General features: G+C 33.9%; 1 protein-coding gene across 1 annotated transcript in view; it reads right to left on the bottom strand.

Annotated features, from left to right (window-relative positions):
- LOC129758043 (tight junction protein ZO-1) overlaps nt 1-27837 on the bottom strand; it is a 145548-nt gene that overhangs the window by 114270 nt on the left and 3441 nt on the right. The window contains exon 2 of the mRNA XM_055755468.1: nt 13387-13444. Coding sequence (XP_055611443.1) covers nt 13387-13444 — 58 coding nt within the window. The remainder of the gene's footprint in view (nt 1-13386; nt 13445-27837) is intronic.

Genomic DNA, 27837 nt, shown 5'->3' with positions numbered 1-27837 from the left:
TAGAATACGCTTAAAAAATGATAAATTTTTGCAAATGCCTGGATTATCTCAGTCAATCATTTTGACATTTTTTTTCTGTTACTGGCAATTTGTTTTGGAATTTTATATTTTTTTTTTGAATATTGCTTTCAAATCCACAGAAATGAAATAAATATTTTATTAAAAACTCTATATGTATGTATGTAAGGGTGACAGCCAAATGGGTTATGTCGAATTTCGAAAACCAACCATATACATTTTGTAGATTCACCCGAAAAAACTGACCTGTGCCAAATTTCAGCTTAATCGGGCTTGATTTAGGGGTGTCTCAAAGCGCTCAAAGTTTCTGGTTTTTCACTTCAAAAAATATCCTAAGGAAATCGGAGATATCCAAATTTTAATTTTGATGCCAAATGACTTAAAAATGCCTAAAACGTCGGAATCTGGTGTAACTCGAAAAAACATTTTTTTGGCCAAAAATAAACTTTATGGGACTTTTTGGTTTTCCGGTCGATCACGGCCGAAATGCCAGAAAGTCGATTTTAAGTTAAACATGTTTTTTAAGATAACACCACATCTCGAAGTTTCATGCATTTCAAAGTCATTTAGCATCAAAATTAAAATTTCCATTTTCCGGCTTTCTTTTGGTTTGGTGATTTTTGAAATTTTAAAGTCGGTTCTGACCAAAAAATGTTTTCGAGGTAGAACCAGATTTCGAAGTTTTATGCATTTTCCGATTTCTTTTGGCCCTCCCTACTTTAGTGTTTTTTGAGGGTAAAAAAATTGAAGCTTTGAAGGGTTTCAACCCCAATTAAGTTCGATTGAGCTGGAATTTTGCACAGGTCAGTTTTTTTGAGCCAATCTACAAATGTATTTGGTTGTTTTTTTAACCCTTTAATGCATAGTGTTGTTTTAAAACAACACTAATAAAAACTCAAATATCTCTGAAAGTATTGAAAATTTTCATATAATTTATTCTTAAAAGTTATTTCTGAGATTAAAACACGCTTAGCTGAGGTACTGGCAGTACTTATTTGTTGTTTACATCGGAGAAATTTCACTTTAAGTGCCGAAAAATTGTGCTCCGTAGTAAACATTTTTTTTCCGCTCGTAAAGTGCAACGTAAAAATTCAATTCAGCAGGTAAGAATGGCAAAAAATATATTAAATTGTTTGTTTTAATTTCAAAAACGTGTTTTGGTAGATGAGTTGAACGAAAAACTCCCTATGTCGATTTTATAAGCAGAAATCATGATGTTGTTTTAAAACAACATTATGCATTCCATTGAGAATCATTGACAAATGTCTAAAACGTGTCACGTATGCTTTTCTTGTTCTCTATTTAAAGGATGCGTGATACAGAACTGCAGAAATATTTAGAGAATTTATCAGATTCGGAAGATGGATTCGATGATTCGGACTCTAATCCAGACTATGAGCAACTTCGGGCATGTCACGACGCAAATTATTGTTCTACGGATGATGATACTGAAGAGGACGAGATAGACATACAAGTCATCGATGGACACAAGTCATTAGGTAGCTCTAAGTCAAGTCGGAAGAAACCTTTGGATGTAGAGTGGCTCAAAAAAATCTTATACTCAACCAAAGTTATCTAAAATTTCGCCCTCAAGGTAGTATTCCCGTTGAATTATTGGGATGTAAAACCCCCTACGAGTTTTTTTCCTATTTTTTTGGACCCGAAATTAAACAAAAAATTGTTGATGAAAGCAATTTGTATGCCATGCAAAGGAATATTGCCAACACATTTTCTATGCACACATCTGAATTAGAATTTTTATCAGGATTCTCGTTTATAGTTCAGTTATGAATTGCTCAAATGTGCGTTCTTATTGGAATGCGTCGTTTGGATATGAACCAATAAGGTCAGCCATGTGTTTGAATGATTTTGAACGCATTCGATCAAATCTCCATTTTACGAATAATGATGAAATTTTACCTAAAGATCATCCACAATTCGATCAACTAGCCAAAGTTCGAATATTCATTCACCATTTTAACGAAAGTTTCGTTCATTTACCTTTCGAGCAGAAGCTCTCAGTAGATGAGCAAATGTGTGCCACGTAAATGAGCTCATATATGAAGCAATATTTACCAAATAAACACCACAAATGGGGGTTCAAATTATTTGTTCTTTGTGGAATGGATGGATTCGCCCACAAATTCGAAATTTTTACTAGATCTGGGTCAAAATCGTCGCCCTCAGTGAAACCAAATTTGGGTGAAGCTGGAAACGTAGCAGTGCGATTGTGTCGGAATGGTCCAAGAGATAATTAAAAATTGATGAAAAAGGAGATTAATAGAAGATATTTCGAAGAAAGAACATGTAACATTGAAGGAATCGATATCAGTGTTGTTGGATGGAAGGACAACAAACCGGTCACTTTGCTGTCTTCTTACGTTGGAGCAGAGCCATTTGGTACTATAAGCCGATTTGATAAGAAACAGCATATTCGAGTTTCCATTCCTTGTCCTAAAGCAGTTCAGGAGTACAATGCGCACATGAGCGGTGTAGACCTACTCGACAGTTTGATTGGTAGATACAAAATTTCATTTAAGAGTCGCGAATGGACCACTCGACTCTTATATCATGTTTTGGATATGGCAATCATCAATTCTTGGCTGGTCTACAAGACAGTTATTCGTCGTGACCCGAAAAATACCAAAATACTAATGCTACGGGAATTCAGGTTTTAGTTGGCAGAAGTTTTGTGTAAGATCGGTGAACACTCCCAAAAAAATGACGCCCACGGAAGGATCAACCTCTCAAACGAGTACTTCGTGATCCCTTCCAATCTGGTCCATCTCAAAAAGTAAAATTTAATCAAACTTCTCAATAGGCAATTTAGAAAAACAAGCAAGCAAGATGCAAATATGCCGATTGCAGAGGGTTTACAAAAAGATTTTGCGAGAAATGCCAAGTATCACTTTGCGACACAACCACCAACAACTGTTTTTATCGTTATCATAACCCATAATATAAGTACCATCAAATAAATGTTCAATTTAATAATAAAAAATCAATTTGATTTATTTTATATACATTTCTTTGAAAGGAACCATCAATCTCCATGGAGTGCACAATGTTGTTTTAAAACAACATACTATAAAGATATAAAAAATATTATCATTTATCATGAAATCATTTCATGATTTTGAATTGAATGAAGACAATTTGATAAGTCAAAAAATTTTTCCCTTCGCAAAAAAAAGTCATGCATTAAAGGGTTAAATTCGATCATGAAATTTTTCACATACAACCATTGCAACTCTATTGTAGTTCATACTGAATTAGATTTCCCCAATTGTATACTGCCGTTGGCAGCATAATTGTCACATGTTACAAAAAGGCAAAGCGAGAAAAACGCAATCAAAGTTTCGCAAAAACACTTTTCATGCAATACTTCACGAGGCACAAGCAGTGGTTTATTTATTTGGAAATATTATTATATTAAAAACCAATCATTTAAATCCTTAGGATGATTGTTTTGAAATAAAACTGAAGAAAACTTTTAAACTACACTCAAATTCCTCTATATTTACCTACATATTTATGATTTCCGGCTTGAAAAAATTGATATTGATTAATAATTTGAAATTATTAAATAAAATTCAAAATCAAAATTCTAAATCTGCAAACTTTTGCGATTTGAATTACTCATATATAATATCATCGCCGGTGTCATCAAAGGGCGCTAGAAATCGAGATTCGGGAACGTAAGTGGAGATGGATTGGGCACACGCTGCGAAAAGATGAAAACGAGATTTGCAAAGAGACGCTTGACTGGAATCCAGAAGGTCATCGAAGAAGAGGCAGGCCCAGAAACTCGTGGCGGCGAAGCCTAGCCGCTGAAATCCGAACTGTCGACGAGAATCTTGACTGGGACCAGGTGAAAACGCTGGCTCCGGATCGTCAACAGTGGAGGTCTTTTACCACGGCCCTATGCACCGGAAGATCGGCGCGGGATCATTAAATAAAAAAAAATATATAATATCAAGATGGCTCCATAAATTTGAAATCTATAAATTTGACAAATTGAAGTCAAACATGAATGTTGCGGAAATTTTTTTAAATCTCATTTAAACATTAACAGCACGGGCTCACCAAAACTGTGCCAATTTTGTATCTGGATGCATTCTGCCTGGGAAACTCGTCCTGGTATCCACGGGGGAGTCCACGTTGAACTTGATGCCATTTGTCCGGATTGTCCTGAATTCAATCTTCCAGCTTTTAAATTTTTTTAATAATTTTTACTGTCAGATGAACAACGCTTTGTCCTTCATTCAGCCGCAGCCTACCAAGTCCAAAAAGTAAAATTTCGGAATTCTCGGAGAAAAAACGTCAAATTAAAGAGCTTGCTAATTTTCGACATGGTTCTGATTTTTAAAAAAATCTTTTACGGAAAAAACCTTTTTAATGAAAACAAGTAAACAAATTTTGTTTTGTAAAAGTATAGCTTTGAAGTCTGTGGCATCAGGAAGAAATTCAACCTATGATTTTTAGCTAGATAATTCATAGTTGAAAAAAATTATAATCCCCAGACCCGTCGTCAGGCAACAAACGGATGAGTAAATCTTCGCTAATGAGTTCATTTGTTGGTTGATGGTTTGTACTTTGAACGAGCAACAAGTAGCGACATCTGCAAGTAGCCCTACGGGTGCGTCCATCAAACTAAAATTAAATTTGCACCAACCGAGATTACCAACTGCTGCCCAGTTCACATATTCACTCCACTCACTTGGATCTGCGGAAGAAGTTTAAGAAGCATCATAGATGGTTGCGTTGGTGTTGAGAATTTCTATCACAGAAATGAGTTGTTCGTTACTCAAATTATATCATGTTTCAGATGAAGTTTGAAATTTTATACGATTGGACCTCAACACACGCCTAATGAAATTCAAATAAACATCTTTGTATAAAGGTTGCAAGAAATTTAAAGAATCTTCGATCTTCAGAGTGGCTAAAAGAAGGAGTAAGTGCTTCTAATGGCTGAAAGTTTGAATTTGCAACCAAAATAACTTCCTCGTTTGTGGAAGTATTTTTTGACAATAACGATAGAGCGCTCGATACAGAAAGTTTTTTTCTTACATGGCAACTGTCAAAATGAGAATGAAAGTACATATTTCAACCTAGTTACACGTCGGAATTTCTAAGTAACTATGCCCAGGTTAACTTAGAAAACAGACGATGGGTGCCGCGTTCGCTTGCTACGGACAACGATTGCAGACCACTTCAAGTCAGAGGTCAAAAACCAATTTAGTTATTTTGTTTGAAATTTAATATGTTTCAAACAAACAACAATGCACACAGATACTGTGCAATATACAAATAAATCAAGTAATGTATAAAAATCTGTTCCCGTATTTTTTTTTCTCGTGTGTCTAGGATATTTTTGGTTGAAATCCAACAGAAAAAGGAAATTAGCAGGTTCTTGACGAGAAACTGCGATACTTCGGAATCTATTCCAAGCCTTATCGAAGGAGATTGGAAGTGCAGTTAATCTCCGAATCCCAAGAATTTACTCCCAACAGATTCTACTCGACCGGGACGCTGTTTTTTTCTGTTTCCGTCTTAAACCCATGTGAAGGTGCCGACGAGAAAAACGTTTTTTTTTAAGCGAACCTAACATATTGTTGACATCGAGCGTCGTCGCAGACGAGGCGGCTGACGGCGAATCCGAAAAATCAAACGTCCCATGTGAGTGTTCTATTTTCGCGACAGATGAATTTGCATTTTTTTGGCGCATGTAAAGTCTGCTAGACTTTTTCTTTTTGTTTTTATCTTGTTTTACTGAATTGGCTAAGATTTTAATTCCAGAATTTTGCAGAAAATTTCATTCAACTTTATGAACATAGTTTTAAGGCTGGTGCACTCAACTCTAGAAAAAATTTGAATTTGAATATATCATTATGCTAGTAATCTGTTGTAGAAGTCTCCAATAGAATCGAAGACATAACCTTATTTTTTAGCACCACCATTTTAATTTTTTTCAATAAGCACAACTAACTGAAAAAAAACACACTTTACACCTTAAAAAACACGCTACACTGATTTTTTCGTCATATTCATTCATACACTTTAAGAACTTCGATCAGCACACACCGGAAAAATCAAACGATCATCACTAGACGACACTTAAGGCATGGCGTAGCTACGCGCGGCGATCTTTCACGAGCAAACACGGACGGCAAACTGAGCCGAAAACGTGAATGGGGAAACCGCTGCTGTGCGTGCTGCGCTGTACCGTGAAAATATTTTCACCATACACCATAATCTCACCATTAGGGTCGCTCATCTCAGCACAAGCTGTGATCAGAATGGATTAAGAGGACATTTGTTTAATGTATATGGTCTCTCCATACGTAAGCCTCTGCTGAGAACAGTTTTGAGCGCGCCGAACGTTGTGCAAATTACTTTTAGGGTGAAAGCAGCTATTATTGGTTTGTGAAAAAATGTTGAAGTTAACAATAGATCATACCAGGGAACAGCATTTTTGGTGCCTATGTTTTAATAACTGTTTTTGGAAAGATTTTGGCGTCCTGCATTCGAATCATTTGTTAGATTTCGTCTATCAGCTCTTGTTTTGATGATAAAATTTATCGATTTTGAGTAAAATCGATCTTTGATAACTTATCCTTGATTCAATCACGGATTCAGATTTTGCATAGATATTTTAGTTTCAAAGAGACAACATTTAAAAAAAAGTAATTGCTGCAATTTTTGAAATTTTAACATTACAACTATTCCTACAATCACCGAAGATAGTCTTTGAGTATTTCATATCTTTAGGAGGTCTTTAGATTATTCCCAGAATTGAAAATTTTGTTAATTTTTACGATTTAAAAACACATGTATTTTTTTCAGATGTCTAAAATTTTTATTTTTCGAGTTAGATTCGGTTGATTTTTTTGGAAATGAAATAAAACCATATTTCAAAGCTAAACAGCATAACTTTGTATTTTTTTAACGGAAATCATAAAATAGCACATCAAAACGCATCGAAATTTCATTAGCTTTTCAAATAAAAAATTTAAAAAAAAATAAGTAATGACCTTCAACAATGTATATCTTCGAACTAATTAATGCCTTAATTTGTTACCCATTTTTTTTGGTAACATCACTAACTGATCGGGAGCTTAAAAATGTAGAAACGTATTAATAAAACCAAAAAGACTACAAATAGGTTAAAATTAAAATTAATTTAACATTCTTGCTTGTTACAAAAAATTGCATTCCTAAATCTTTAAAATTCGCAAAGGTTCGCAAACAAACACTTTTCCCGGTGAATTGGTTGTAAAAAGAGCACCAGCAAGTTTATTCTAAAGCTTTGCATGTCACGGTGTGTTTCGTAGAAAACTTGAAGAAAAAAAATACAGTAACGCTAATTTTAGCATAGGCTGAAAGTAAAACTTTTCCTTATTCATTTCCACTCCAATTTAAAATATTTGGTCGGTGACCCCCCATATATTTTTTTATTTGAAATATTTAAAAAAAAGATGTTTTTCAGTGATTCTAAATTTCAGAAGAGCTAATTTTCTTGATTTTTACTTTCAGTATTATTAAATTGAACTGCGTAACACAACAATCTTATCAAATTCTATTAAAAATTTCAAAATTATTTTGAACTAGTTACAGAAAATACGCAATTGAAACAAAGAAATCCTAATACATGTGTGCAGGTTCCGAGCAACATCGTACAACTTGAAACCGCCATAACTTTTTTCGTGATAACGGGTGTTAAATAAAAAATGAGAATGTTTTCAATACCTTTCAGTAACTAAAATAAAGAGCGTAAAATTTTCTTTCTCCAAGAAAATTGCTCTTTGGGCTCCCTAGAAACAGTAGGCGTGTTTGGTTTTGCTAGTTTGAATTTAGTCAAAGCAAAGATGGCGTCGAAACAGCACGTGCTCCGCGAACGCATTGTACGGTTCTACGAAACGCATTTCCAGCAAGGAAAAAAGTTCACGGTGGCACATTTTAAGGAAGAAAATGTACCTGTCAGTACGGTATATCGTATCCTGGGTTCCCTGAACGAAGAGCGGAAGGTCGGAAGTGGTCGTCCGGTGACGATAATGATGAAGCAGAGACATCGTTAAAGAAGCTGTTTGACAACAAGGGCGCAACCAGCCTGCGTGACGCCGGTCGGAAATATGGCTGCTCCCACGTATTGATCCATCGTACCCTCAAGATGGAAGGAATCGTCTGCAGGAAAAAGACGAGGTCGCCGGAGTACACGGAGGAGCAGATTGAGACGGTTAAATCACAGTGTCGGTGGATGACCAAAAAATACCGCTGGACGTCATTCGTTCTGGCTGGCTGGCGTACCTTGAGGAGAAAAAGATACCGTTCGTGCCGAAAAATCGTAACCCAACAAACTTGCCCCAGTGCCGCCCAATAAAGGATTTCTTTGGCTCACTCAGTGTCCTAGTGTATAAAAACAATTGGAGGGCCAAGGACACGAAGCAACTGACTACTAGAATCCGGAATTGTATCCGGAAAATGGACGTAAGTGCCGTACAACGTTTTTGTGAGAGCATTGCGACAAAGTTGCGTCGAACATCAGACCACGGCCCTTACTCAAACATTCACTGATATTTTTTTGAAGAAAATACATTATGTTATTAATAAAAAATACTGAAATCGATGAAAAAAAAAATAACAATTTTTTTATATGTGATTGAAAATATTCTCATTTTTTATTTAACACCCGTTAACTGATGAACCAAAAAATCTAAATGAAAAACAAAAATTGATTTTTAATGTATTTGTTATCCTCCATTCAATCATGGATTCAGATTTTACATAGATATTTCAGTTTCAAAGATACAACGTAATTGCTACAATTTTTGAAATTTAAATAGATAACATTATAACTATTCCTACCATCACCGGAGATAGTCTTTGAGTATTTGATATCTTTAAGAGGTCTTTAGATTAGCCCCAGAATTGAAAATTTTGTTTTTTTTACGATTTAAATGCACATGTATTTTTTTCAGATGCCTAAAATTTTTATTTTTGAGTTATTTAGATTCGGTTAGATTTTTTTAATGAAATAAAACAATATTTCAAAGCTTAACAGCATTACTTTGTAGTTTTTCAACGGAAATCATAAAATAGCACATCAAAACGCATCGAAATTTCATTTGCTTTTTAAATAAAATATTAAAAAAATTAAGTCATTAATTAGGTCATCAATTAGGTCATTGACCTTCAATAATGTATATTTTCGAGCTTATTAATACCTTAATTTGTCTGCCTTGTTTGATCTGCGTAACACAACAACCTTATCAAATGCTATAAAAGTTTTCAAAATTATTTTGAACTTGTTACAGAAAATACGCAACTGAAACAAAGAAATACATGTGTACAGGTTCCGAGCAATATCGCACAACTTGGAACCGCCATAACTTTTTTCGTGATAAAGGTTATTGTGATGCGATCTGGTTGAAAAAATTGTTTTCATTTTAGCTCGAAGAAATTAAAGAAAATCCAAGGAAAACAACCCTATAAAAATAATTTATGATGAGAAATCAGTTTTTATACTTCTCCTGAATAAAATGCCTTGAAAACAAATAACCTCTTGAACTCTTTGTATTAAATTGAATGTTAGTGTTCTCTAAAGGGTGATCGGTCAAAATTTGGTCAAGGGAAAACGCGTGTAAATCGGTGAAATCGTTTATTTTAAAAATCAAATTAAATTTCTTTTTCAAGTTTAATTAGTATAAAATTCAGGAAATATATTAAGTTAGGCTTCCGCTTTTCCAAATCCAAACCGCCTTACGCTTAACCCCTGCCATCAGATTTTGTACAGCCACCTTGTCCACCTTCATCTTCATTTCGCGATGCGCGAACCCGCTGCTCTTCTTCTTTGGACGGCATTTTGACAACTGAAGAGTGAATTCCAAAATCAAAATAGGAGCAACATTCTACACACACACACACACCTTCAAAATGAGGATTGTTCAGGTTTTTTAAATGTAAAATTGAAAGAAATACGTTAAGTTGATATTGATCAAATTTTGACCGTATCACCCTTTATGCTGTGATCAGGATTCGATCTCATAACCGTAGGCTTAGAAGACTTCAAGGCTATCCTCTACAACACGGACTGCGGCTTGTTTTTTGTAATCGACTTTGTCATTTCAATTTTAATTGTTATAATTTTGTGTCGTTTCTATTTTTATTATCTTTTTTTTACAATATATTTGTTAAATTTTTCTGTTTGATCTATTTATATTTCTTATTCTTGCCATTTAATTGATTTTTATTTAAATCTCTGTTTAATTTTATGTAACTGGAGGTGAAGTAACATTCGTAATAGGAAAGCGTTTCTATTGTATTTTTGTCATTTCAATAACTTTTTTGACCATCCTTGTGAAAAATATGTGAACCTCCCTGATGAAAAATGAATCTCAAGAGGCTTCATAAACTAGCAAGTGGAATAAATTTGGAGCGTGTTGTGATTTATTTTACGAGACAAACCTTTTCCATCCCTTAAAAGTTCCGGAAAACAACACAGAAAGTCGTTTTTTTGCATAATAACACCAGACCTCGGCGTTTCATGCATCTTTGAGTCATCAAAAATAAGATTTCGATTTTCCGATTTGGAGAAGAACCGTTTCCAAAGATCATAACCCATTAAAATTTTTATAAGGCATTTCCACTTGACTTTTGTTAAAAGGGTTCATAAATTTTGTCTTAGATTATCAAAAAAGAATCATAAAAAATGTACAATCTCAAAAATGATAAAAATTACGATAATGAAAACAAATCTTAAATGATAAAAATTGCAAAAAAAATGCAAAAAAGGTTTGGAACTAAATATTGAAAAAAAAATTAGAATTTCAAAAATAACATTAACTACAAAATTGAGAACGTTTAAAAAATTACAAAATAAAAAAAATACAAAAGCGAAAAACCAAACTTACGAAATTAATAAATTTACAAAAATTGCAAAATGTACAAAGTTACAAAAATTACAACCATAATAAAAGTGATAAACATAAAAAAAATTATGTATAACAACCCAGCAGTGGCTGATAGGTTTCTGACCCGTGTCGATACGGTAAGTGTCGATGGCACATTTTAATATTGTTTATGCTTAACTCATCAACAATAATTGCAGCACTACCAATGGGGCCGTTACCACCGGGTTGGGACAGGACAGGTTTGATTCTTTTTACTCCCTTCCAACTGTTCGAAACAAATGAAGAATTTTGTTAAAGTACCCAAGTAGTAAATTGCCGAAAAAATACTCCGGCTGACTTGAACCCACAATCCATTGTTATCAGTTTTCGGATCGTCCGATGCCCTGTCCAACTCTCCACCAATCCTTTTTAATAGAATTAAGCTGAAAAAGTTACAAATGTTTTACATCTTACTATTTGTTATGGATACTAGAATTTCTGTAACGGACGGATACTTATCAGAATACCAATTGCAATGTTCATGCTTGATTGTCTTATCTTTTCATTAATAAGCATTGTACTCATTTTTTACACCTAAGAGTTTCTGGACCATTTCAGTATACTTCACTTTAGCGTCAGAACTTGACAAAAAAAATTCTAAACATAAAAAAATTAACAAAAAAATAAATAAAATAAAAACACCAATATAAAAAATATAAAAATTGCACAAATCAAACAAACGACAAAATAAACAAAAATGACGGGAAATACAAACATTTCAAAAGGGTACTGAAAAAAAACCCAAAATCACACCAATTTCTAAACTTGAAAAATTTGCTAAAATTTCTAACATAAGGTACAAAAATTATAGAAAATCCAAAATTACAAGAACTATAATATTCCAAGTATTCCATAAAGTTTTTCTTAGTATTTTAATTTTTGTAATTGTTTTAACTTTGGATTTCAATCACAGCCAAGCCTCCACCAAATTATCACATGAGATATTGACCTTAAGTTTAGTTTTCTCAAATAAAGCTAACAAATTGAATGTAGGTCTTAAATCAAAGACGATTAGGTAGGTTTACATGCATCACATGCTTGACATCAATCTCGATCTCAACATCGATTTCTGAGATATCAGATGGGTTCTGGAAGTAAACTGCCTCTTTCGAGCATTAAACTTCGCTCGGATCATCAACCACAAACCGGTATCAAACGTCTGTCCAGCAAATGAATGGAAGGGACACGCTCCAAATTGAACTGTTACAATCGTAGGTACCTCCTACTTGTGTCAGATGCTCCGGCCAGTAAGTAGGTACGGCTCATGAAGCCAAAAGAATCAAGTGAATTGTGTGTTAAATTGGGTTTTCAGAAAATGAATTGAAATGCTGTAACAACAAACCACTTCTGGTGTGAATTACCGGATCCAATTAGGGTGGTCGCGCGGGGAAGACCTTTTGTATTCACCGAAACGGACGGAGAAAAAACGGAAGTGACCTAATTTTTTTCGATTCCGTTATCGTGGATGACATTTCATTCATTTTTTCGGTTCCTCTGATAAAAATATTATTTTTTACTCTTACATAATGATAAAATTATTTTGAACTCAATAAGACTGTTTCTTTTCTTACTAACCATTTGAGGCCCTCAGAGCCAAAGGGGTATAAGTGACAAAATGGTAGATTTTGAGTTAATGATGCCAAACGATTTTTCATTTTCATCAAAACTATTCTAAAAAATTGATAACTATCCTGACCGTTTTTTCTCACTCACATCTGTCGCTTAAAAATGGAACGGAGATTAAAGCTTCCCGAGATGATGTTTGATTTTCATTTGCTATTTAAGCTCATGATGGTTCATCATTCAGAGAGCCTACATTTGGTATACATTTTTAATAACCTCAAACAAGCTTGAGATGTGAAATGAAAGCAAAAACCCAGCGGCAAAAAGGTAACTAGGACATGTGACAAACAAAAGATATTTAGTATGTCTAACACACGTCTAGTTGATCATACTAGAGAGATGCTCTCGTCTCGTGAAAGTAGGGCTTCTAAATTGAGAAGGTTTTTAATGAGTTTTCCTTATCAGGAGCTTATTTTACTAACTTTGTTTTAAATCGATGAAACTTTATCAAAGTACCTAGAAGCTTTAGCACATCATCGGTTAATTGAAACATTGATTAATAAGCAAACATTAACATCAACTTAGGTAGAACGTAGCTCGATATTCCTTCCTCTTGTCAAATGAACGCACATCTTCGATTTAGAAAAAAATCTCAATATCCACTTAATAAAATTTGCTTATAAAATAGAAAACTTTAAAAGCAACTTTAAATGCAGCGTAGATGCAAAAGGGAAAAAATCGAATATGATACAAATCTGAATTTATCATTTGATGTGATCATACCTTCGTGAGTGTTCACATCATTAAGTAAGATCTAAACAAAAAAAATTAAAGTTAAAAACTCGTATCGACTAACCTTCCATCTTTGATTGAGGAATCATCATTGGCCACTGTTGAACAGGTCTCGTTGGTATCTGGAAAGATTAATAAAATAATCAATTAGTAGGTACTTATTAAACATTGCCAGAGAGAAAATTTCAAAAATTTAGCGAAATATCAATTCATATAATTTATTATAATTCTACAGGACAAAAAATATAGAAATACAATTTCGGACATGCCCCCTTGATCTGAATTTTAAATACCATATACAACTCTGGGGGAGGAAGACTGAATTAAAAAAGAAAAAAAAATTCAACTGTCAAATTTCTCTCATCAATCTACCGACAAGTGCGAAGGTTCAAAATTTTACTATCTTATTTAATATTTTCATTAAAACTTTTTTGATGCTAAAAAGCACTTGTTTTGCATTAAATTATTTAATTTGGTTTTGTTTCACTCTGGCAAATTCTTACATGTTCAGGCGTATTAAGTCGCTCAAATTTCGTTGAAGTTCCTGAAGCTGATAAATAAAAATTGATCAATGGTTGTTCTTAAAAATAGCTTAAAAAACAGATTTCGATTTTGGGTAGTTCCCATGGACAACATTTTTATATAGTTCGAAGTTCATATTTACGACAGAGATAGACTGGTATTGGATAATCTAGCTGGTGTATTCGATTTCGATGTTAACTTTTGAATCTGCCGCAACTAACTCAGAAGACTTAAATGTAGCATCCAAACAACTGAGTTACATGATTCGCTACACAAAACTGATCATCTAAAGATAAAATTTGATCGATTACAAATCTTTTCAACAATTGCTGGTTTTTTGCCGAACAGTAAAAAAACGATACAGCGAATTTCAGTCTTCCTCCCCTAGATACAACTTAATAATCCCACAGAGAACAGACGTACAAGCTAGCCTGCGAAACTTGTGTAAAATTTCCAACGATCGTTTTTGTTTTTTGGCTGGGCCACCAGATGTCTTTAAACACACCAAAGAGAACTGTCAAAATCAAACTGAGAAAAAAACCAAATTTTAGCCAGTTTTAACATAGGGTTGTCATCCGTCCCGCAAAAGCGGGACATGTCCCGCTTTTTTGTTGAATGTCCCGCTGTCCCGCTTTTTCTTCAAAATGTCCCGCTTTTTTCTTGGAAACTTTTACAAAGTTAACTGACTGACACCGGGAGAAATAAAATTTTTGTCTCAATTTGAATTCAATGATGAACAGAAAATCTCAAAATAAGCAGCATTTTTCATAACTTTTATAAGACAATACAGAATAAATCTGAAGCTCTTAGCATTACAGTAAGATTCTGATTCAGATAATTGTTCTTGCAGCACGTAAGCCGATCTATGATAAAAAATATTGTTAAAGTTGCCCCCAGAATCCAGATAATTATAAATTATAGAGATAAACTTTTTTGCCGGAATCTTAGTTTAATTTCCAAATATTATACACCACCTTTTTCGACTCAATTGTCCAAAGTATATAAGGGTGGAAGTTTTCTTAGCTTAACTTAGCTTGTTTGACTACTTATATCCACCTTAAATCATTAAGCCCGAAATGCTTCAATTATACCGTTTTCGTTTTCTCCACAAGCGCGGGGCAAAACTTTTTCTGAATAAACAAACAGAATCGTTACCCGGGACGATGCAAATATATGGTTGATATACTCACACCTATGTTCACCCCCAACACTGACAACTTTTACGGGGTGCAACCGCCTGCTTGAGGTTCAAATCTCGGGCAAAACTAGTGGACTTCTGAATTAATAAACGAACACAATAACAGCAGCTAGGGCAAAACTCGTGGGTAACTAGGTTGTCACTGCCAATAAACGAAAACACTATTAGTCTTCAAAATTTCTGCTATTTCTCATGGTTTTAATAAAATTATAATATTATATTGTATCAAATCATTCAATGCATTTCGAATTTCATGATCGCTGGCATGGCTAAGTAGAACGAGTTCCACGTCGCCAATGGTTGCTACTCCGTGATTGATCGAGGCCATCAATTTTGTACAAGGGCCAAAAGAATGCAGCTTGGGATAAGCATCTTATTCTCAATGCACAAAACTCATGCTCTCCCTTTGAAAAATGATCAATAACGGCGCCGGCCACGTCCGAGTAGTCAAAGAGGGATGAAGGAAGGATTGTTAGTAAGATACTTTTTTGGATCAACCATTTATCTGTTATTCCAGTTTTCTTCAAGACCTTGTTTTGAAAAACTCTGAAACAATAAGTCAGTATCACCAGTTATAGAAACCGTCTATACGTCTGCGAATCTATATTCAAGTATCTCAGGAAGGGTTGTTTTAGTAAGGGAGAGGTTTTAATCAGGAGCCATTTTTGGAAAATGGTGCGATTTTGGTTGACCTACACCTCCTATGCTCCTAGACATTTCCTAAGGAAACTCCTAATAATATCTACGAGGTGTTTTAATTAGGAAATTTAAAAAGATTTATTAACTCTCAAATAATTAGAAAAGCAACCATTCGAATTTTCTACAAGCTAGCTGTTTCCCTCGCTATAATCTCTAACTCATCAATGATTCTCGAAACCACTCTTGAAATATCAAATAACCACTAAAACGTGGAGTGAATAATCAAAAGGTTAAAGATGATGCAATTTGAAAACATATTGAATTTTAGAAATGTTTTGCAGAAATTGCTTTTGAAAAACTTTGAAGCTCGTTACCAATCTTTGCTTCATATTTTTGTAGTTTAATACTTTTTGGTTATTAAAGTAGATAATTTTAATTCTTCTGAAATTATTTTCAAACAAGCCTCCCTTTAAAGTGATCTTTGAAAGAAAAATATTGAAAAAAAATTCAAAAATAAGGAAAAGTTACTTAGCTTTCAATTTCTGTAGCAGTCTAGGTCCGTTTGTCATATTCGTTATCCATTCACTCCCAGTGAAATTGTTGAAGATGGCGATATGGTACGTTCATACCAAAACACTTCACACGACTGCACGAAGCGAATGAAAATGCACGAGGAACAATTTTTAAGCTATTGATTCAGTTACGGAGACGTAAATCTATGTGCGTTTTTGCAATATTACAGAAACAAAGTCATTGAAAAGTTCAAATCAATTGATTATGATAACATGTTGCGCGGGTGGTTTACTTTTGAAAATTTCAAATGAACACTATTCCTTCCAAGTTAAACGGTAAACCGGCTACACGGGAACTTGCCGCACTTTAATCAGATTTTGACCATTTTCTGTCGTTCCCTCAATTATTATTATCTATAGTTTTTCACTCCAGTGACTTTGCTTCACACTCCACGCACTTTGAAAAAAAAAAAAAATGAAATCCTGCTGAACCAATCGGGAACCGCACTAAAATAATTAAAATAGGAGAACCATAACGCACGACACCGATTCGGAATTCAACTCGTGGAAAAAACATTTTCTTCATTTCTGCAATCAGACGAAAAAAATTTCGGATAAACCGGACTTCACTACAATAAGAAATTGTTAGATATTAAAAATTTTAATTTTTCCTGAAAATTCAAGCGCAAAAAAATTCACGAGCGAGAAAAACACGACCGCACTCGACCAAGGCTTGCTTAGATCCTATATAAAGGTGGAAGTTTTCTTGATGTTTTCAAACTTTGGAACAAAATACCAAACAAACTGTTTTTTTTAAATAAAAATTTCACAATGGTTTTTAACGCGGTATCACATGTACGACTTGAAGTATTTTCTCTGAATTAACGTGTTAAGTTGCGAGAACCGTGGAAAAAAGGGTGCATATGTCAAAAATCACTGTAAATAGATCTCGTGTAAGAAAAAATGAGCAAAATCAATCTGCGTTATAAAAAACCTCAGTGTACTTTTTATGAACAACTTTGGCTGATGGTAAACGTATAAGTTTGGCTACACAATTAAGATTTTTTTTAAATTTTCTTAAATGTATTTTAACAGGTTGTATGAACTGTTTGGCATGTTTCAAGAAAATCGCTGTTGAAGTTTCATGAAACTTTCGTTACGTTGCATAATGGAAAAATATTTTAAAAGTTTATTGCTCTTTTCTTCAAGCAAGAAGTGCAGAATTTTGAACAATGGGATGCAAAAGCGATACTCGAAAGTAACCTGCTTTGAGATGACTAGAATCAGTTTTTTGATGGGTAAGACTGATCGGCAAGAATGTTCCTAATTGATTGGATATTGCCGATTCGTCCTCTGAAGATAACCGCCGAAGAAGTGCAAAAACTTATTCCAAAACTGTTAGTTATTTTTACTGCCTCAGTAGTGCAAAAATAAAGGAAGTGAAATTCTGTCCAGCCAAAAATAACTCTTATTAAATTTATTTAGCAATGAATTGACCCGTCTATTTTAGAGCTGCATTAGTTTCATTATGAGTTTATATACGATTACGCCTTTTCGAAAACTGGGCAAAAATTGGCAGAAAATTTGAAATGTAACTTTTGAACGGCGCAATAGTTGGCACTGTTTCAAGTCAATTTTCAACGTTTTTTGTCAGCATTTGAAATTTTATACACTTTTTTGAAGATTTTTTGTTTGAGTTAGTACGTTCTATTTAATCCTGTATAGAAGTGTGATGAGAATCTTTTAAGTGGATTTTGTGTCAGGATATACTTAACCTTGAATCATAATCTTGAATCTGAGTCTTAAATCTGAATCTCGAATCTGAATATTGAATCTTGAAACTGAATCTTAAATTGGAATCGTGAGTTTAATCATGAATCTGAGCCTGGTGGTGACCAAAGTAAGAGAGGAGAGGAGAATCATTTTTTGTTTTTGCTGATTAAACGTTTGCTTGTGGGCTGAATAGAAGGCCGTTCAAATCTATAATAGAACTTCAAAGTTTCAATAAGAACTTAAATTTTGGGCTGAATAAAACGAACTTCAGCACATTGATTATGATGATTAAGCTGTGTTCGACCTTTTTAACGAGACTTTAGGTTGCTTGGGATCACACATCCAATTTTTTTGGTTTGGCGTAAGTAGGTAGAATATATTGTAATTATGTGTACCGACTTTATTGACAAAACAAGATGAGAATTTGATTTAAACATAACAAAAATTTGGATTCGGCTGTAAAACTGTTGGGCGATTTATAATTTAAGGCACGCAAAAGATCACTAAAACTTTCCCCTACTTCTCTTACTAAACTTTTTTTTTCAAAAATATCTTTGAAAGAGTCTTGTAATTCAAACTTGTTGAACGAGGGATGAAACTTTAGGACAATCATTGAGAACGTTGATAAGTTTTTCAGATGTTTTCTTTACATTTCTCATTGAAAAAAGCTGTTGCCAGTTTCCCCATTCTCTAAGCCATTAAAAATTACAAAAAAAACTGACAATTTTTTTCAGAACATTTATGTGATGTCCAATCAAAATAGTTGCTTTTGGTGCATAAACCGTATGAATAACTGTTAACATTATATTTTTTTAAGTTCTTGAAGTTCAATCGTGTTGCATGTTACCCCAAGTCTGACACTACACTTTTTTTATAAAAAAATGTTAATGTGATTTCAGAATTTCAAATTTTTAACCAGTTCGCCTTTTTATTCGCTTTGGAATAAAAATTTTGTTAGCGTAGAAACGCATGAAATGTGTCTTTGTATTTTGGAACGTTTATTCTATTTTTAAATGCTTAAATGTAGGAAGTGGCTTCAATTTCAAAAATATTCAAATTCATTTTTCTTTAAATGATTTAAAACATTTTAATGACAAAACAACTACTCGGACAAAACATTATAAAGAGGCCCGTCCTCGATTACCGATAAAAACCTCCAAGAATTCAACGTCATCGTCTTCATGGTATGTGAATAAGATCAGCCGGTCTCCAAGAGGAAGTGTTTAATTACGACACAACAGAGAAGATAAAAACCTGTTCTGGATGGCGGCCGACAAACCGACGAATGGACGGATGGATGGATGAATAGATGGAACAACGGCAGGCTGGCATGAGACGGGATCTGTTCCCATTGAATCTAGAACTCCCAGGCTCTAATGAATGGTGGAAAATGAAGAAGATCGTGAATTCTGGTGCCACCAAGATTTCGAATGTTCTTCGACACAACAAGTGAGTTCTATCTCGAAGAACAGCTGCTCTCGATCAGTTCGGTATTCCCTTTTCACTATACTTTTCTTCCTAGGTATCTACTTGAGTCTTATCGAGAGGGCTTCATTTAGTAGTTTCTTCAAGTAGTGTAAACACTACATAATTTTTTCCCCATCAATCAAAAACTATCGAAATCCGCCTGTGGAGTATACTTTCACACGCTGCTGCTGGAAATTGATTCTGGCAGGCCGGGAATATTTTGCCAACGGTCTGCGGTTTAAAGTATTGTAGCCACAACACGCCATCAATCGATAAATATCAAAAAGCAAACAAAAACAAGTCGACAATCAGTTATGGATCACTGGGTCCGTGTCCGTTGTCGTCGTCGTCGTTGCCTTCATCTAATGTAGACCTACGTACGACATAAAATCATTCATTGAAGCGCTTCGTTTGTGCTCATTCGGTAGGTCGCGGACACTGATGAACGACCCCACCCCGACCCGGCTTTTTATCTATACAGTTCAATTGTTCCTACATAAACGTATTCTACAGTCGAAATTAGTTTTGAGGAGACAGTTATAGCCTCAAGTTCACCACCGCCATTATGAGGGATCGGATCAGCTAGCTTTATACAATTGGTTAAGTGGTATAGAATGCATTTTTGCTACCGAGTATTAATTTTGTCAGTTTTTGGTAATCGTTGGAGCATATCATCGAAAACATCCGATTGGGAAACTAGTTGAAGGAAACCAAACAATTGATCACGAAACTCATTAATAATAGGTATTGATAAATAATTTGGGGGTACATCGGAAACAGTGGTTTTCAAAGTGGTCCCTACCGCCCCCTTGGGGGCGTTGAAAGCTTCCAGGGGGGCGGTGTGCTCGATTTTGAGATTTGGGGGGCGTTGGAAGGGCTTAGGGGGGCGGTGAGGTCATAATTCACAAATCACGAAGCAACGTAGATTTTTAATAAAAACGAGTAAATTCGATGCAAAACAATGAAATTTCGTTACAAAACTAAACATCAGGCTCAAGACTAAAATATCGATAATATCACACAGCTGCAAGCAAATTTTTTTTGGTCTTGTTTTGTATGGGAGAGTGGGGAATCATGGGCCACTTTTTTTCGTTGTTCCATAACTTCTTTATAATAAAAGATAAAATGAAATAAAAAAATGGTATGGTTTTCTACATTTTCAAGGTACCATAAGGTATTTGTTTTAAATTTTTTAATAAGTTATTTTCCCCAAATTCTGACTGTTTGAAAAAAAGCAATATTTTTTGGATTTTGAAAAATGGTGGGGAATCGTGGGCCACCAAATCCAAATTGACCAGGTATCAGGTATCAGAATGGGGGTAGGCTTAATAGCGGCACGTTATCCAAACATACGGGAAAATTGTGCCTAGCCTTTTTTTATCCAAGATTTCATCATTTACCTGAGAAACCTGAAAAACCTATAAAAGGAAGAAATAAATTCAATCTATTTAAGATGGCATAAAGCCTTTCCACTAGGGATTATTAGCATTAAAGCTCTTTTCTACATTCGGTAAGGAATGATAGAATGTTTTTTAAGTTTAATTTCTCAAACTCAGATTCGCTTAAAGCGTAAGATCCCAGAGTACGAAAACGTAGTCTGGTAAATGAGGGACAGTTACATATAAGATGGAAGGGATCTTCCACATCTGATTCACAACTACCACATACTGGAGATTCAGCACGCTGAATGTTGTGCATGTGATAGTTGAGTTTACAATGACCGGAGAGTGCTCTGATCAAGATGCTGCAATGAGATTTATTTAAAGTTAATAAGTAACTCGATATGATTGGAGATGGTTTTTGTAAAAATAATTTAGTTTGACGACAAGTGTCCAACTCTTCCCAGTATCGTTCATGCTGGTTAGAGGACCAAGTTTGAATTTGGTTTCTGAACCAACATGGTGATATTGGGACAGACGGCTCTGGTCCGTAAAATTCCTTTTCCGACCCAGCTCTAGCGAGTTCGTCGGCGCATTCGTTTCCAAAAATTCCCTTATGTCCGGGTACCCATAGAAGGTTTAATCCATTGCCTTCAGCAAGTTCTTCGATTGCTTTCCGGCATGCCCAGTTTTGATCTAGAACTGGAAGCACTGAGTGATTTGATAGCTGCTTGGCTATCCGAACAGAAATAAATTGTTCTGAACATAATCTTCTTTTGAAGTGCAATTTGCACTCCATACATAATAGCATATAGCTCAGCCTGAAAGACTGTACAATATTTTCCTAGAGGTTGAGCATATTCTATGTTCAACTCGTGACAGTAAATTCCTGCACCTGCACGGCCGTTTGATAATGAACCGTCAGTATAGAATACAATATGAGAGGACATTTGGTCCTCTACGAAACCTGATAACCATTCTTGAGGAGAAGGAAATTTGACTTTAAACCCCATGTAGGGAAAACTACTAGAGAGTGTTAAATCGTTTGGCGCTAGATTAAACTTGTTTAATCTAACTAATTCAGGCCACACATTTGTATGACTCGATGATCTTTCGATATTTCCTGACAGCCAGAGACCAACTGCCTGTAGACGAAAAGCACATGAGAAGGCTTCCTGTTTTAGGAACAAGTGTAGAGGTTTGATAGAAAACAGAGCCTCTAGTGCTGCAGTAGGAGTTGTAGTGAACGATCCGGACATCCCCAAAAGACACATTCTTTGAAGGTGATTTAGTTTAGTCCGAACTGTTGCAACTTCTCCTTTCTGCCACCACACTAGACACCCATAGGCCAGAATTGGTTAAATTTTTTAATAAGTTATTTTCCCCAAATTCTGACTGTTTGAAAAAAAAGCAATATTTTTTGGATTTTGAAAAATGGTGGGGAATCGTGGGCCACCAAATCCAAATTGACCAAATAACATGCAAAGTTTATGAGTTGACCCAAAACTGTGATTTCTTAATTCATTTCGTTACTTAAAAGCAATTTCAGATGATTAAATAAAAAAGAGAGCGGTGTATGATCGCATAGATTCCAAAACCTGGCTCGCGAACGTTTTGGCAAAATTTCTTATATAGGATGGACAAAATATTTTTCATAACTCTTCATTTGGCTTAAGAAAACTTTGCAGATAGGTAAAACGTATTTTAAGTTCTGAATGTGTATAAAAACATAAAAATGTAGGTGATTTAAGATGTGTGGCCCACGATTCCCCACAAGCTATGATTTACAAATTGGTTGCGTTTGTGTGACTTATTGATGTTTCATCAAAAATTCCTTTTCCGCGTGAAAGATCATGACCAAAATAAGATCATAAGCGTATGAGCATATTTTTTTTTATGCACTTTAGGTTCCCCATCGATGAAATTAGCGGGTGTTTTTTTAATTATGTAAGTAATTTTCTCTAACTTTTTTTAGCTTGATAAATGAAAGAAGCATATGATGCGTATTTCAGTCAAAACCATGTAGGAATACATGCTCACGCAAAGCAACGACGATGACAGTTGGTTTAAGATTTTTATCTCAACACACATCTGAGATATTACAAGTGGCCCACGTTTCCCCATGGCCCACGATACCCCACTCTCCCCTATAATTATTTTGAGTTTTACTTAAAAAGATTAATTTTATATGGCAATGCTTGATAATTCAAAAAAGTGGTGTCTTAAAAAATCTGCTAAACAGACAAAACCTTCGAAAAAATCTGTGCAAAAAGTATTCATCTGTGATTTGGTGATAGCTTTTTGGAACGAATATGAAAGAATTATTTCAGGTAAGTGATTTTTACTTTACGTTTTTACTTGTTTATCTTTGTTTCAATTGATTGAAAAAATCAATTGTGCCATTGTCAATGGATAAACTTTTAATCCATTCTGTTATCACTGATATTGCCGGAATTCAGTCATTCGAATCTAATTTAGTCTTAAGACCCGTGAATGCGATATAACTTTGAACATGACTCAATTTCAGATATCAAGAAATTATACTGTCCTTTTACGTTATTTCGCCGACTGGACAGTAATTAGTTTGTATTAAATAATACAAATTATTTGTGAATATAGAATTTTGTTTACAAAAATTTTAGATATTTGATATTATATCAAAACAATCAATAAATCAGTTTAAGGAATTGTCCAGGAAACTTTGCATTTTTTTTCTAAAGATTGCATTTTTATTTCGAAGGAAATAGTATGAAAATAAAATTCTAAAAATCTGATAAATCACGAGATGTAGTTTGAAATATAGAGCATCGTTTGACCATTTCTACACTTATTATATTCCCAAGTTGGGTATCAAAATCATGTCAAATTGCGCTATTTTTTAATATTGCTTCAGAAAAATCAATTAACATTACCAATTTTATCATATTTTTCCCATTCAAAGATAATTTTAAATTTAAATAATTTTAAATTAAAAATTGAATTATAAAAAAAAACGTCCAAACTTTTAAAATTCTGTGAAATCTGTGAATATTCCTAGAATTCTGTGTTCGTGACACAGATTCTGTGACGGAAACTGGCTAAAAATTCTGTGAAATTATAGTTTTTTTTCTGTGATTTCGGCAACTTTGCCCCCCACCCCTTGGCTCTTAGGGCCTCATATAAATTTGAAAGAATTTTGATTTGATTCTTACATCAACATAAAACCAAAAGCTGAAGATTTTTCAACGATCCAGATTATCATTTTTTTAGAATTTCTAAAAATTTACTCAGGGGGGCGTTGAGTTCAAAATTTTTGCAAAAGGGGGCGGTGAGTGAAAAAAGTTTGAAAACCACTGATCGGAAACAAGGTGACTTCTTTGTCATTCATTTCCTTCGAATGCTTTTAGGTTTCCACTAAAGAAAAAACAGTGCAATCAAGGAATTAAACGTCTTAATCGCTGTTGATCGTGCAAACTTATTTGTTCAACAAATTCTGTTGAAAAAAAAATATTTCTGGTTCCCTTTCTAATGATTGTTTTACTCTTACAAATTCCCACTGGAATTTGAATCTGCACTGAAGAACCTGAACGCTAAGTCTGATAATAATGCAATCAAAATAAGAATCTTAAACCTAAAACCGAGATCTCAATCTGAAATCTGAATCTGAAATCTGAATCTGTAGTCTGAATCTGAAATCTGAATCTGAAATCTGAAATCTGAATCTGAAATCTGAATCTGAAATTTGAATCTGAAATCTGAATCTGAAATCTGAATCTGAATCTGAAATCTGAATCTGAAATCTGAATCTGAAATCTGAATCTGAAATCTGAATCTGAAATCTGAATCTGAAATCTGAATCTGAAATCTGAAATCTGAATCTGAAATCTGAATCTGAAATCTGAATCTGAAATCTGAATCTGAAATCTGAATCTGAAATCTGAATCTGAAATCTGAATCTGAAATCTGAATCTGAAATCTGAATCTGAAATCTGAATCTGAAATCTGAATCTGAAATCTGAATCTGAAATCTGAATCTGAAATCTGAATCTGAAATCTGAATCTGAAATCTGAATCTGAAATCTGAATCTGAAATCTGAATCTGAAATCTGAATCTGAAATCTGAATCTGAAATCTGAATCTGAAATCTGAATCTGAAATCTGAATCTGAAATCTGAATCTGAAATCTGAATCTGAAATCTGAATCTGAAATCTGAATCTGAAATCTGAATCTGAAATCTGAATCTGAAATCTGAATCTGAATCTGAAATCTGAATCTGAAATCTGAATCTGAAATCTGAATCTCAAATCTGAATCTGAAATCTGAATCTGAAATCTGAATCTGAAATCTGAATCTGAAATCTGAATCTGAAATCTGAATCTGAAATCTGAATCTGAAATCTGAATCTGAAATCTGAATCTGAAATCTGAATCTGAAATCTGAATCTGAAATCTGAATCTGAAATCTGAATCTGAAATCTGAATCTGAAATCTGAATCTGAAATCTGAATCTGAAATCTGAATCTGAAATCTGAATCTGAAATCTGAATCTGAAATCTGAATCTGAAATCTGAATCTGAAATCTGAATCTGAAATCTGAATCTGAAATCTGAATCTGAAATCTGAATCTGAAATCTGAATCTGAAATCTGAATCTGAAATCTGAATCTGAAATCTGAAATCTGAATCTGAAATCTGAATCTGAAATCTGAATCTGAAATCTGAATCTGAAATCTGAATCTGAAATCTGAATCTGAAATCTGAATCTGAAATCTGAATCTGAAATCTGAATCTGAAATCTGAATCTGAAATCTGAATCTGAAATCTGAATCTGAAATCTGAATCTGAAATCTGAATCTGAAATCTGAATCTGAAATCTGAATCTGAAATCTGAATCTGAAATCTGAATCTGAAATCTGAATCTGAAATCTGAATCTGAAATCTGAATCTGAAATCTGAATCTGAAATCTGAATCTGAAATCTGAATCTGAAATCTGAATCTGAAATCTGAATCTGAAATCTGAATCTGAAATCTGAATCTGAAATCTGAATCTGAAATCTGAATCTGAAATCTGAATCTGAAATCTGAATCTGAAATCTGAATCTGAAATCTGAATCTGAAATCTGAATCTGAAATCTGAATCTGAAATCTGAATCTGAAATCTGAATCTGAATCTGAAATCTGAATCTGAAATCTGAATCTGAGATCTGAATCTGAAATCTGAATCTGAAATCTGAATCTGAAATCTGAATCTGAAATCTGAATCTGAAATCTGAATCTGAAATCTGAATCTGAAATCTGAATCTGAAATCTGAATCTGAAATCTGAATCTGAAATCTGAATCTGAAATCTGAATCTGAAATCTGAATCTGAAATCTGAATCTGAAATCTGAAATCTGAATCTGAAATCTGAATCTGAAATCTGAATCTGAAATCTGAATCTGAAATCTGAATCTGAAATCTGAATCTGAAATCTGAATCTGAAATCTGAATCTGAAATCTGAATCTGAAATCTGAATCTGAAATCTGAATCTGAAATCTGAATCTGAAATCTGAATCTGAAATCTGAATCTGAAATCTGAATCTGAAATCTGAATCTGAAATCTGAATCTGAAATCTGAATCTGAAATCTGAATCTGAAATCTGAATCTGAAATCTGAATCTGAAATCTGAATCTGAAATCTGAATCTGAAATCTGAATCTGAAATCTGAATCTGAAATCTGAATCTGAAATCTGAATCTGAAATCTGAATCTGAAATCTGAATCTGAAATCTGAATCTGAAATCTGAATCTGAAATCTGAATCTGAAATCTGAATCTGAAATCTGAATCTGAAATCTGAATCTGAAATCTGAATCTGAAATCTGAATCTGAAATCTGAATCTGAAATCTGAATCCGAAATCTGAATCTGAAATCTGAATCTGAAATCTGAATCTGAAATCTGAATCTGAAATCTGAATCTGAAATCTGAATCTGAAATCTGAATCTGAAATCTGAATCTGAAATCTGAATCTGAAATCTGAATCTGAAATCTGAATCTGAAATCTGAATCTGAAATCTGAATCTGAAATCTGAATCTGAAATCTGAATCTGAAATCTGAATCTGAAATCTGAATCTGAAATCTGAATCTGAAATCTGAATCTGAAATCTGAATCTGAAATCTGAATCTGAAATCTGAATCTGAAATCTGAATCTGAAATCTGAATCTGAAATCTGAATCTGAAATCTGAATCTGAAATCTGAATCTGAAATCTGAATCTGAAATCTGAATCTGAAATCTGAATCTGAATCTGAAATCTGAATCTGAAATCTGAGATCTCAATCTGAAATCTGAGATCTCAATCTGAAATCTGAAATCTGAATCTGAAATCTGAATCTGAAATCTGAATCTGAAATCTGAATCTGAAATCTGAATCTGAAATCTGAATCTGAAATCTGAATCTGAAATCTGAATCTGAAATCTGAATCTGAAATCTGAATCTGAAATCTGAATCTGAAATCTGAATCTGAAATCTGAATCTGAAATCTGAATCTGAAATCTGAATCTGAAATCTGAATCTGAAATCTGAATCTGAAATCTGAATCTGAAATCTGAATCTGAAATCTGAATCTGAAATCTGAATCTGAAATCTGAATCTGAAATCTGAATCTGAAATCTGAATCTGAAATCTGAATCTGAAATCTGAATCTGAAATCTGAATCTGAAATCTGAAATCTGAATCTGAAATCTTAATCTGAAATCTGAATCTGAATCTGAAATCTGAATCTGAAATCTGAATCTGAAATCTGAATCTGAAATCTGAATCTGAAATCTGAATCTGAAATCTGAATCTGAAATCTGAATCTGAAATCTCAATCTGAAATCTGAATCTGAAATCTGAATCTGAAATCTGAATCTGAAATCTGAATCTGAAATCTGAATCTGAAATCTGAATCTGAAATCTGAATCTGAAATCTGAATCTGAAATCTGAATCTGAAATCTGAATCTGAAATCTGAATCTGAAATCTGAATCTGAAATCTGAATCTGAAATCTGAATCTGAAATC

This window comes from Uranotaenia lowii, chromosome 3 (genome assembly GCF_029784155.1).
Source record: "Uranotaenia lowii strain MFRU-FL chromosome 3, ASM2978415v1, whole genome shotgun sequence".
Taxonomy (NCBI): Eukaryota; Metazoa; Arthropoda; class Insecta; order Diptera; family Culicidae; genus Uranotaenia; species Uranotaenia lowii.
Note: the sequence above shows the minus strand (reverse complement) of the source record. Positions and strands in the feature narration are given on the sequence as shown.